General features: G+C 38.7%; 1 protein-coding gene across 2 annotated transcripts in view; it reads right to left on the bottom strand.

Moving 5' to 3' along the window:
* Positions 1-12,328, bottom strand: part of CYP27C1 (cytochrome P450 family 27 subfamily C member 1) — a 30,528-nt gene that overhangs the window by 16,927 nt on the left and 1,273 nt on the right. For both annotated transcript variants that reach the window (XM_081936547.1, XM_081936548.1), the window contains exons 2-4: positions 4,705-4,895; positions 2,490-2,689; positions 1,273-1,482 (exon numbers count right to left, since the gene is read on the bottom strand). In XM_081936547.1, coding sequence (XP_081792673.1) covers positions 1,273-1,482; positions 2,490-2,689; positions 4,705-4,895 — 601 coding nt within the window. The remainder of the gene's footprint in view (positions 1-1,272; positions 1,483-2,489; positions 2,690-4,704; positions 4,896-12,328) is intronic.

Below are 12,328 nucleotides of genomic sequence, written 5' to 3'. Positions count from 1 at the left end.
TCTCAATTATTCAGAATTGAAAAAGTTTCTTGGATAAGATGTGAAACATTTTCAAGGGAAAAAACCCAAGATGTGCCATCTGACACACTACTGAATTTAATTCAAAATTCTGGTACTTATCTTTAAAGACCAAAACAGTTTGGAACCCCAAAACTCAAAAAGGTCTATTTTCCCATGTCAACTTGACCATAAAAAAGGCCATTTCATATAAAGGTTACATGCTTCATGCATGAACAAAAGAAATATTCTTTGGCAAGGCATTTCCCAATTTGGAATAGAGAGCTACTTAGCACACATGTTGTATATTCCTTCAAATGCCTAATTGTATTTTTATATTACCCAGCCATCTTAAATTATTGCATTTTTAGTGGATTAAATAGTTTTTATTCCTTCCATTTTTAGTATATTAGTAACTTAATAGTTGACATTGTCACAACATTGCACTTCAACAGACATTATGTGGTATGACAGCATCCATACTCTGAATGTTAGCAAAAAAACATGAAAGAAATTTTTAAAAGTAAAGGGTTTCTTAAGACCTAAAGTAAATTCAATCACCTGCTATAAAAAAAAAAGTGCTACACACTCTTTGGAGGCCAAAAAAGGAGACATTTTTTCTACTTCTGTGTTTTAAAATGCTGTATGAAGAAAGGTTTTACCTATTCGAAAATGCATTCCACCTGCATTTTCAGCTCCTTCCACAGAGTTTGCTATGACATTGAAAAAAACCACTTCAGATTATCTAAACATTAATACTAAATATAATTTGTCCAACCTGACTTAAAGCACACACTGAAAAAAAGAATCAGTGTGCAGGAAAGAAGAAACCATGAAAGAATTTGGAGGGTCCCAGTCTGATGTCCGAAAAGAAAAAAAATGAATAATGGAGAAAGATTGGGGAAATATTTTCTGCTTGTTAATATAAACCAAGGATAAAGGTTACTTACATTACAAGAAAGGCTGAGAGTGGGTAAATAACAACTTTACAATCATAACTATACAAATAATAATATATTCATGTATTGTTAGTCAAATTCTGACTTTTTTTCATCCTGGATTAGAATGGTATTTTGATTGTTGCCGCAGTAAATATGTTTACAATTAAAGCAGAACATTTGGCTGCTTTAATTCCAATTTTAGACATAATTTAAGAAAATTAATATTTAGAATTAGATTCAGTATTGCAGGTTAGAACTTACAGTTACACTTTGACATTCTTTAGCTAACATAAATAATATTTGAATTTCAATCTTAATAAACAAGAACACTTACTAAATTTAAAGAGTCCATCCCATGATTTACAGAATTCTCTCCAAGGCTTTGGAATAATTGGACGGAGCCACTTAGGAATAGCTCCTGCATACATAGTAGATTTGAAACTGCTAAACATCAACTCCAATGCTTCAATATATTCCAGTGTACTTTTGGGAATGTGATTTTCTAGGCACCCCAATCGACACTCATACAAAACAGTTGCAACTCCTGTAAGGACAAAGTAATGCAGAATTTATTGTTTTTCTTTGCAAAAGAATGTACAAAACAATACCATGCAACAGGAATAGATAAGGGTGAGTTCTGATACTTCCAGGGTAGTTGCTCAGAAAATGGTGACTGCTTCTGGAATCATGCCACACAACCCAACAACAAAACAGCTTGTTATGCTTCTCTAACCTGAGCGCCACAGCCTTCCGCAGTGTTGTGGAACACTGCGAAAGGCTGTGGTATGCTGCAGAGGTCAGGTTAAGGAAGTTAGCATGGTGTTCACCACTTTCCAAGTGACCAGATTTCAATGTGGTTGCTTGGAAAATGACATCCACTTCCAGAATTGCGCCATGTGGACCAGCGATGCAGCAGCCTGTCCTCCTTCTCTAACCCAAACTCCAGAGTTTTGGAGATCCACAAAAGGCAAGTGAGGAGAAGAACATAGGGCCCAGTAGGTTGGGAAACAGACACAAAGAGATAGATGGGACGCTGCAACATCTCTGTAATCAGTCGTAAAGGCGAAAACCGCAGGGACACTGCAGCACTTTTAACTTCACAATTAGATCGTATACAGCTTTTCGGGGGGGGAGGGTGTCTGTTATGACTTTGAATTGTTGCTGCAAGACCAATCATAAGTCAAGGACTACCTGTATACCTTCAACATTATTTTCTTAGTTGACTTTGTTATTAATGTGAATCGTCTTTGAAAGGTTTGGATCTCTCCATCTTGAGCTTTTTGCAACCCATACTGAACTGCCATTTGTTAGACAACTCATTAATTCTGCCATCTGTTAATTATTTTTCTCTAGAATCACTCATAACTACGGCTATTGCCAAGGACTTATGGAAATGACAACCTCTAACAACGTCTAGACTATCTACCTTTGATTTGTAGAATATTCCATCTCTTGTTTGAATGCTATAGTAGTGACTTCAATTGGTAATAATCACTGATGTAATCACATGGTTTAAGCTTTTATTCCTTATTTAAAAATGATGACTCTTACCTTCCATTGAATATTTAAAAAAAAGACTATTAACATCTGTCACGGTTTCCCCATCTTCTTCTTCATTTCTAAGAATATGGATTCTCTTAATTAAATCTGAAATAACTTCATTAATTCCTCTGGAGAAAATTGCAACATCACTGGGCTTTACCATTTTTTGTCTTAGTACACGTCTCATTTTTAGCCATTGTTCCCCTTCGCTAGAAGAAATAACAGGTAAGGACAATCTAGGTCACTTTTTTTCTGTCAAAAAACAAAATCCAATTTTTCAGTAAATGGAAATATAATCATACTTTAAACTGTTTCTGGAGGGTAATATTTGTACAAAAATATTAGACTAATGTATAAAATGCTTTAAACATTTTTGTTAAATGTTAAATCTTATTATTCTCATTTTATTGGAATGCCTCTACCCTTGAGTTATGAATTTTGTCAGGTAAAGAAACATTTCTTCCCCACATACTAGTAATATAATGACATTTGGAAAAAATATGCGAAAGGTTTTTTTTAAAATCACGTTTTTTTCTATATGATGTTATCAGAATTATGCTGCCACTCATGGTGTTCAGTGGGACACTGAAATAAAACTGAACATGAAAAAAATGTCACAAGTTTACTTTAAGAATTTTGGTAGGTGCCTAGATTCTAATACTTTTCTAAACACAATCCAAAATCATTTTTTAAATAGTTCAGTAACTTCTTTTAGATGTTCTTATCCTTGTGAAGTATTATATCCAGATAAATCTATCTGAAAACCAAGATCACTTTTAAATCAGTGCTCCATTTCCAAATGCTTCTGCTTTCTAAACATAGGCAATGAACAATTAGATTTTTTAACAGATGGTTTAATTATTTTTTTGATAGCAAAAATTCAGTCTCCAGGTGACTATAGTAAATATAAATATACCATTTTGCTACTGAGTTTCAACATCACAATTTGGTGTGCTTTCAGGACTACTACAGGATTATTGGAAAGTGCATGTAGCCTGCAAAACCACAAATTGCTCCAGAAGCTGATGGTGACATATATATTCTTGGGAGTAATGCTATTTTACTAGATAATCTGCAAAATCTTCATCTAAGTCCAGGGCTTGATCTTTTTTTTCTCTCTGAGAGAAAGAACAGAGGAAATATCAATAGCCCTTTTTTAGTTTGGAAAATGGGAAACTGCTATCTGATCATTGTGCAAAGTATCACTGACTCTATGTTACTAAAAACTGTAGCAGATGGGGGGAAACTCTCAAAGGTTTGGGCTAAAGTCCACAATAGAAAATCATAAAAAGTAGATTGAGAATAAAAGTAACAAAATATTTTTAAACTATTTAATAAATCATAAAAGAAGCACAGAGCTTTAGAAGAGTAAGGAAGAGTAATTATAAGTTTTCCTGGAATAAGGCTCAAAATATTTTTAAACTATTTAATAAATCATAAAAGAAGCACAGAGCTTTAGAAGAGTAAGGAAGAGTAATTATAAGTTTTCCTGGAATAAGGCTCATCCACAGCACTTCAACTGTGCTGATCCCTGCAATTTCCCATCCACATATTTTTTGGGGAGGCGGGTATCTTTTAGTCTTCTTTTAATAATCTTTTGACTAAAATCACTGAAAGTTAATTTGACCAGAATTATTTTTTATAATAATGATAAAATAGGAAATGCTGATCTTTTAAAGCTAACTAAATTTGCCTGCTTATTATGAATTAATCCTAGAAGATATCTGTGCTTATATGCTACTGATTTTAATATGCCTTAAATGCCTGTAGGGTGACTAAACTATAAATGCAGTTCTAACAACAAATGACTTTGTGGTTAACCAAAATAAACTGAATGTTCCATTTCTGGAATTACAGAATTGAGATCTTTCTGTTACTACATACAGTTTCATTATATTTTTGCTGACATTTTCTAAAGCACATTCTGGTTCTTACTCTGTAAAATACTTAGCTGCCACAATTTTATCCTATGAAAACAGAATAGTACTATGACTCATGAAGGGACTGGCTTTCTTTTGAAAAACCACACTGCATCAAAAATTCTTATTTTGATTAATTATTCCCTGTAGGCATTTACCAATACCTAATCCCTGGGGATATAATCACATTATAAGTAGATTCTTTAATAAAATACTTTAATTGAAAACAGTTGCTTCACTAGGCTTAAGAAGAATACAAAGTTAGAATATTATTTGACAATATTTAAAAAAGTGAGTGCACTCACGCTGATATAAGCCCTGTAGCTCGTGCCCGTAAAGTTCTGTATTCCTGCCAGGAATCCATGTCAGCTCTTTGTGGCATGCAACCTTCTTCCCGTAGAACATGAGCCACCATGTCTTTATCTGCAATGGACACAACTAGTTTGGGACCAAAGTGAGACTTGAAAATTTTTCCATATTCCTGTACATGTTTCTGCTACGAAGGGGAGGAAAAGAATAAATTACTCATCCTTCCTGGCAATAGTGACATTTTTATACAGCACTGAATTCTACCATGCATTATGATATCAAACTGCAATTAAAAATAACAGCAATAATTTTCAAAGGAATTATATTTATTTGCTGCTTGTGATTCCAAGATATTGCCTACATCTTCATTTCAAAGTTAAAGTCAGCTTCTCGTTCTAATAATAATTATCTTTTTCACTGTCTTATATGTTTGTCCAGAGTCACTTTTTCATAAGATGACCTTATAAATTTGATAAGTAAAATAAAATAAAATAAAATTTCTTAGTTCATAAGAACAAGTGGGCTGACACATGCATGATTACATAATCATGAGGGTGCTGCAATAGCTGTAAATTTGTCTATTCTCCCAACATTGTCCTAACTTTGAATGGTGACTGAACAAATGGTTGTAAGTTGAGGACTACTTATACAGCAAATATGTGAAATATATGAATACATTACAGTGGCCAAGATATTGATGATATGGGATTTTCTGCAGCCTTCCTTCTAGAGACATCTCTTTGAAGACATTGGTAAAAATTAAGCTATGCTCTATTTAATGCTCCATATCAACTATTTGTTATGTGAGTTTCACCCTGATGAAGTATCAGAAGGTATCCGCATGGTGCTCAAGAAACAACATACATCTAAATACCAGTAAGACAAAGGAGATGATGCTACATTTCCGGAAGCACCGAGAGGAACCTGTCCCACTGTATATTGAGGGGGTCTTTGTGGAGAGGGTTTCCTCTTTTAAATTCTTGGGAGTGCTTATTAGTCAAGATCTCACCTGGAAAAACAACACGTCTCTGGTGATTGGAAAGGCCCAACAGAGACTTCATTTCCTTAGAGTCCTGAGAAAAAATCAGGTGGAACAATGGCTGATGACCTCTTTCTATTGGTCCACCATAGAAAGTATCCTCACATATTGCGTTACAGTATGGTGTGCTGGTTTAACAGCTGCGGACAGGAAGGCACTACAGCAGCAGTTCTCAAATAGTGGGGCGTGCCCCCCTGGGGGGGCGCGAGGCTCCGTAAATGGGGGGCGCGAAGGTTCCCTTTCCATCTGGGTGCAACGGCGGCGGCGTGGGCGAGGCATAATATATCCCGCCTGGAAGTGGCAGCACTTCGGACTGTGGATTTTCATTGGAGCCGCGGGCTGGAGCTGTGCAAGAAGCCTGCTCGGGCGGGGGTGGGAGGGAGGGAAGCATGGCTGTCCCAGGCTTCCCTCCCTTCCCCCCCCCCAGCCCAAGCAGACTTTTTGCACAGCTCCAGCCCGCGGCTCTGATGAGTCTCTGAGCAGTCCCCAGCGCTGCCACTTCAAGCCGGGATATATTCTGCCATGCCCTCGGCGGCGTCTTTATGCAGGTAGCTCGCCTCCCCGCCAGCAGCTCCACCGCCAGCATTCCGTCTGGAAGCGGAAGCGCAACAGCCGCTGTTGGGGAAGGGACAAAGGGGCGGCGGTCGCCCGATCTTGCCACCGCCACCCCTTCGCCCCTGGTAATGGCGACTGTTGTGCTGCTGCTTCCAGCTGGGATGCTGGAGGAGCTGCTGGCAGGGAGGGAGGGAAGAAAGGGAGGAGGGAGTAAGGATAGACAAGCAAGAGGGAAAGAGGAAAGAAGGCAAGCAGGCAGGAAGGAGGCAGAAGGAAGGAGGGAAGAATGGAACTGGAAGGGAGGCAGGGAAGGAGGGAGGGAGAAAGGAAGGATAGGAGGATAGGGAAAGAGGAAAGAAGGCAGGCAGGCAGGGGGAAAGAGGAAGGAGGGAACTGGAAGGGAGGCAGGAAGGAAGGGAAGGAGGAAGGGAGGGTGGAAGGAAGGATAGACAAGTAAGAGGGAAAGAGGAAAGAAAGCATGTGACTACGGTGGGAGACGAGGAAAGACCGGTGTGCTATGTTATGCAGAGGTGTACTTATAACAATTTTATAGACAAATTATACTATTTACAGTCGCGCGGGGGGGGCGCAAAATGTTTTCTTCTTCCTAGGGGGGGCATGACAGAAAATAATTGAGAAGCACTGCACTACAGAGAGCGATCAATTTGGCCCAAGAAACCATTGGTTGCCCTCTGATACCACTGGATGACATTGCCAGATCTCGCTGCTTTAGCAGAGTAAGGAAGATACTCAGAGATGATTCACACCCTGGTCAGTGTCTCTTTGCACTTCTACCATCAGGCAAAAGACATCAAAGTATAGCCAGCCGAACAAACAGGTTTAAAGATAGTTTCTATCCTTGGGCTGTGAGACTTTTAAATACAACCACAATCACCCCATGCACACACTAGCTTTTTTCTTTTTCTTTCTTTTTTTGTTTCTGTTATAATTTTGCACCAGTGAGATTAAAACCAATTTCGTTGTATTTAAGTACAATGACAATAAAGATTATACTATACTATACATCGCTGTACCAGGAGAGAAACCATAATGGAATATACCTTCTTCTCCAGTCCTGTTTTCCATTTTGAGATAAAATGTTTAACTAATACATGTAGACCCAGCCTACAAGGAAAATATAAGACTTAACCAAAAATTTGAAGACAGCCAGTTATGTGGTTATGACATCAGTCTAGAAACCAGACTATGAGTTATGGCCCTGCCTTAGGCATAAAACCAGCCTTTGGGCCTGGGTAACTTTGGGCCTGTCAATCTCTCTCGGCCATTGGAAGGAGGTAATGGCAAACTATTTCAGAAAAAAAACCCTCTCTCAGCCATTGGAAGGAGGTAATGGCAAACTATTTCAGGAAAAAAACTTTTCCAAGTAAACTGCATTTGAACAATATTGCTTAGGAATTTATACTGAACAAACTCAATCTTTGAGATGTTGGAATAAATATCAACTTGAACTCCATAAAGGAACATACAAAACATGAACTATAAATTAATTTTACAGGCTAGGTTCACACAATACACTGAGCCACTAACTATCCTATTGAAGTGTGAGAATCCAACTACTGTACCGGTTGTTCTCGACTTATGACCACAATTGGGACTGGAACCTATTGCTAAGCAATACAGTTAAGTGAGTCACGCCTGATTTTAGGAACTTTTTTGCCATCATCATTAAGAAAATCTGGCATCTCCCACTGATGTTGCTCCCTGGGGAGCTTGCAAATGGTCACACACACACACACTGGATGCTGCAACTATTGTAAATACATGCCAGTTGCCAAATGGCTAAATTTTCATCATGTGACTACAGGGACACTGTGACAGTTTTAAGTTTGAGTATTGGTCATAAGTGATTATTTTCAGCACCATCATAAATTGAAAGGTCATTAACTGAATGGTTGTAAGTTGAGGACTATCTTTAAAGTTATGTTGTCCCAAAATTCCTTTTAATTTAAATGGCAGCCATTCCAAAGGTGTCTTGTGTATGCTGCATGAGACCTAGGCACTAGGGTTTGAGTCACAGCTATTTACTGAAATCAACAGGTTGACAGATGCAAAAAGGCCGTATTATGTTGGAAGATGCCATTAGTGGTTTGATGAGATAAATAGTATAGCCTTCTATTGGCCTGAGAGGGGACAGTTTTTTGAAATTAGTATTTCTTGGCCCCAAATCTTGGGCTGGATGACAATATACTTATAGGACAGAGTCTTTTGCCTGCTTCATTAACCACAAACATCTGTGGGCTTTCCTGGGCATTGAACACCTGACTGTAAAATTGTGAGTGTTGGGCCTTATTGACAAATTAGTTAACAAGATTGTGACATCTGCAGATCAATCAGACTGTAGCTTCAGATGGCATTCCTGCTCTGCCCTTTAAGACTTTAGTATGGACTTTGGTTTTTTACAGCGTGTCATCTTAGATCAGACTCTTTCAAGTTTATTCAGGCTGCAGAATCTGTTAGGTTAGAATCTGTTTTTTAAAACATAAGTTTTCCTTTTTGGGACACAGATATACAGACTTGGGTGGGCAGAAGCAAGGAAAACCATTACGTTTTCATAATCCAATCATAGAATACAGCTCCTCTAAAGCAATGTTGTGCCACTTTAACCAACAAAATACCAGCCATAGATGTTATACTCTGACTTAATGTTGGGGTCAGGTTACCACAAACAGAACTCTCATTGTGAAACCACTAAATTCCCTCCACCTTTCACATATGTTATAATGCAGGGAATATTTTGTATACCAAATTATCATTTAAGTGCAGGGTTCAGATTTTTCTTTTATCCACTGTACACAAATAGAATTATATTAAAAAGTTAAATACTCATTTATGAAAGACTTTTCAGCAAAAAAAGCTAAACATTATTGCGCAGAGTCATTCTTGCTCTTGCCACTTTCAGCAGCTCCTAATAAACAGTTGAACATTTTCTCTATTTAGATGTAAAGTTGTACCAATAAATTTGAAAAGATTGGTTACATTTGATTAGGCATCTTTTAAAATCACAAATATAGAACCAAGCAAAGTTCTCTGCTAATTCAAAAATAATTTTGGTCTATTTCATCATACAACACTTCCTAGTTTTGAAAACTGAGTCATTTTTTTCTTTTTTTGCATATTGCAGTTTTTAGACTTAAGAGGAAAGCTGTTGTTTCCTTTACAGAATTGTATCTATCCAGCCTATTTTCCCAGAAACTATTGTCTCATCTTGCCTCCTAGCTCCTGAATTTGACAATTTCCTCCATTTGAAGCTCAACAGCCAATTTATTTGATTATCTCCTTTATCCCAGTTGCCACAGCAGCATCTAATTAATGTAACTCAAAATGCTGAAATGTTATCCTTCACCATTAGTTCCTGCGAGCAGTTAAATGCAGTGGAGGAAAGGTGGTTTGGCATCTTTGTAGCTTTTCCAATTAGCAATTGCTCAAAATATTTTTTGAACATGGCTAAGTAGTAAAAAAAAAGCTTGCTAACAGTTTTTCAAAGTTATGTGAAGTGAAATGTGGGGAATATAGTTAAAATATGAACATTCATATCTGATTAAATTTTGCTACTTTGAGTATGGTGCTCAGTTATCATCAGCTACATATTAAACAAATGGATTCTATATGTTTGGTTATTGTAGTCTTTGAAGAAATTTCTACATATCATTGCAAGATATCCTACTGAACCACAAGTAGCTTCTTGAATAAGGATATTGTTATGGATAATGGGGGGGGGGGGGGCAGAGCAAGAAAGTTAACAAAGAACAAAGCTCTCTAAAAAATATGGGCATGCAAGACCTACCGTAACCTGAGGTAAAACAGATAGAACCAGAAATCAACCCAAAGTAAGAAATAGTTTATCAAGTAGAAAACAAAACCTAGCTGAAATGGATTTGGGAGGATTTCCAGCTGAACTAGAATGAGGACTGTTATAAAAGGCTGGACCAGACGTTGATTGGAAATATTGTATATATTTGCCAAATTGTTGCCATTTTCTATCCTTGGGCAATTGCCTTTTGAGGATTTGGTGTATGAGAGTGAAAGGTATGTGCATAAAAATGGTGAAACAAAACTTATCTATTTTGTGCTCAGTAAAGCTAGTAGGTTAACAATGGATTCCTTTGTGTACTGTCTTGTCATTTAGTTTAATATGAATTATTCACTCATCCACAATCCCTATAAATTGTTATCTCACTAAGAGAGAGATGAATAAACTCCCAATTGCTGACCACAGATGCATCTCCAGCAATCTCAAGATACCTGTTCTTGTTTGAGCTGGGGAAAAAAGCAAATTGGAAGAGTAAGAACAGAATAGGGCTGGAAGGGACCTTGGAGGTCTTCTAGTCCAACCCCTTGCTCAAGCAGGAGATCCTATACCATTTCAGACAAGTGACTATCCAGTCTATTCTTAAAAACCTCCAGTGATGAAACATCCACACTGTCTGAAAGCAAGCTGTTCCACTGATTAATTGTTCTGTTAGGAAGCTTCTCCTTAATTCCAGGTTGCTTCTCTCCTTGATTAGTTTCCATCTGTGGTTTCTTGACCTGCCTTCTGGTGCTTTGGAGAATAATTTGACCCCCTCTCCTTGGAGAGGAGTACCTCAGTGGGTACTGAAAGAAAGACTAGGTGATTACGATATTGTAAAATCATATTTATGACTTATGGAGCCATCCATCACACAGCAGTGATTCTGAGGTAGTCCTCAGTTAATATTAATCAAGGATGATTTTTTGTCCCCAATGTCATGTGACCACATCACATAGCTATTGCAATCCTTGGCAGCCCCATTGCTGTCATTTACCAAATTTTACCAGTGAAGAGTTGAGGTGCCAGCCCAATCTACCTTGATCCCACCCAGCCACAAGCCTTATTAGTGTATGGGACTGCTTCCTCTTAAAATTCTCCCACCATTTCCATTGTTGTGGCTACCCACTGCTGCCAGATACGCCCTGCCAAGCCCTACTTGCAGCACCATGTGCCGTTACTGTACCAGCCTGGGCCTTCTTACAACTTTTCTTTCTCCATGATGTAGCTGGGCTTCTCTTATGTGGTAGCCAGAGTCTCCCTTCACAAAAGAAGCCCTGTATGCAAAAAAATGGCCCCTGCTGGAAGGGTGATTATTATTGGCATGTAAGGATGCAATTAGATATGGTTTTATACACTTTTACCTAATTACATTCCATTCTTGTTTATCAAATACATGTTTTTCTTCAGTGGCTAACTTCTATTTTATAGACCTCTGTAAAGCATAAGTGGGATAATTATGCTTGTTGAGAAATATGAGATCTTTAGCAAGAGTTGTGAAACACTGAGGCTATCATTGCCAGCAATGGGGATGTCAAAAGCACCAAAATTAGGGGAGGGGTGGGGAGGAAGAGGGAAAGGAATCTATGTACGCAAATGCTAGATGAGTGAAAACACCCTCGCTCCATGGCAACCATGTTGTCATGGAATGAGGGCGGGACTATGGAGCCAAATGTGAAAAAAATAATAGTAATGAAGGAGCCAATGAGGAAAGAGGACGGCCGGGGAATCCTAACCTAGTCTCTCGAAATTCGACCCGTCTCCCACGCCAGCAATTGAATACAATATGAAGAAGGGGAATTGGAAGAAGGAACGGAAAAGATAGTAGGGGGCTTCGTGGTCCTAGCTCACTCCCTCCCCCCCGCCTTGAAAGCGCCGCGTGAGGAGAATGTGCCGTTGCTGGAGGCTTGGCACCGTTAGAACCTTGCGGGCGGGCGCGAAGCGGCTCCGTGGAGTGAGGCAAGCCGGCTGAAAAATGGGAGGGCTTCACAATGCCGGCCTAATGAGGCTGTTTACTGCTTAGCCGACAGCTCATGCTGCTGCTCTCTCCCCCCCCCCACCACCATATAAATCGTCCAAGTGAAATAATGTAGCAGGTATACAACGAGCAGCAGATTTTAATAGCGTGGTATACCGAAGATCGTGAGTCGGGGGCCAGAATAAGTTTAAAAGGACAAAATGGTCTCTTGCCCCGAGAGAAAGAGGGGGAGTGTGTGGA

Source organism: Natrix helvetica (genome assembly GCF_964273705.1).
Source record: "Natrix helvetica genome assembly, chromosome: 1".
Classification (NCBI taxonomy): domain Eukaryota; kingdom Metazoa; phylum Chordata; class Lepidosauria; order Squamata; family Natricidae; genus Natrix; species Natrix helvetica.
The sequence above is the reverse complement of the archived record's forward strand: the minus strand, read 5'-3'. Positions and strand labels throughout refer to the sequence as shown.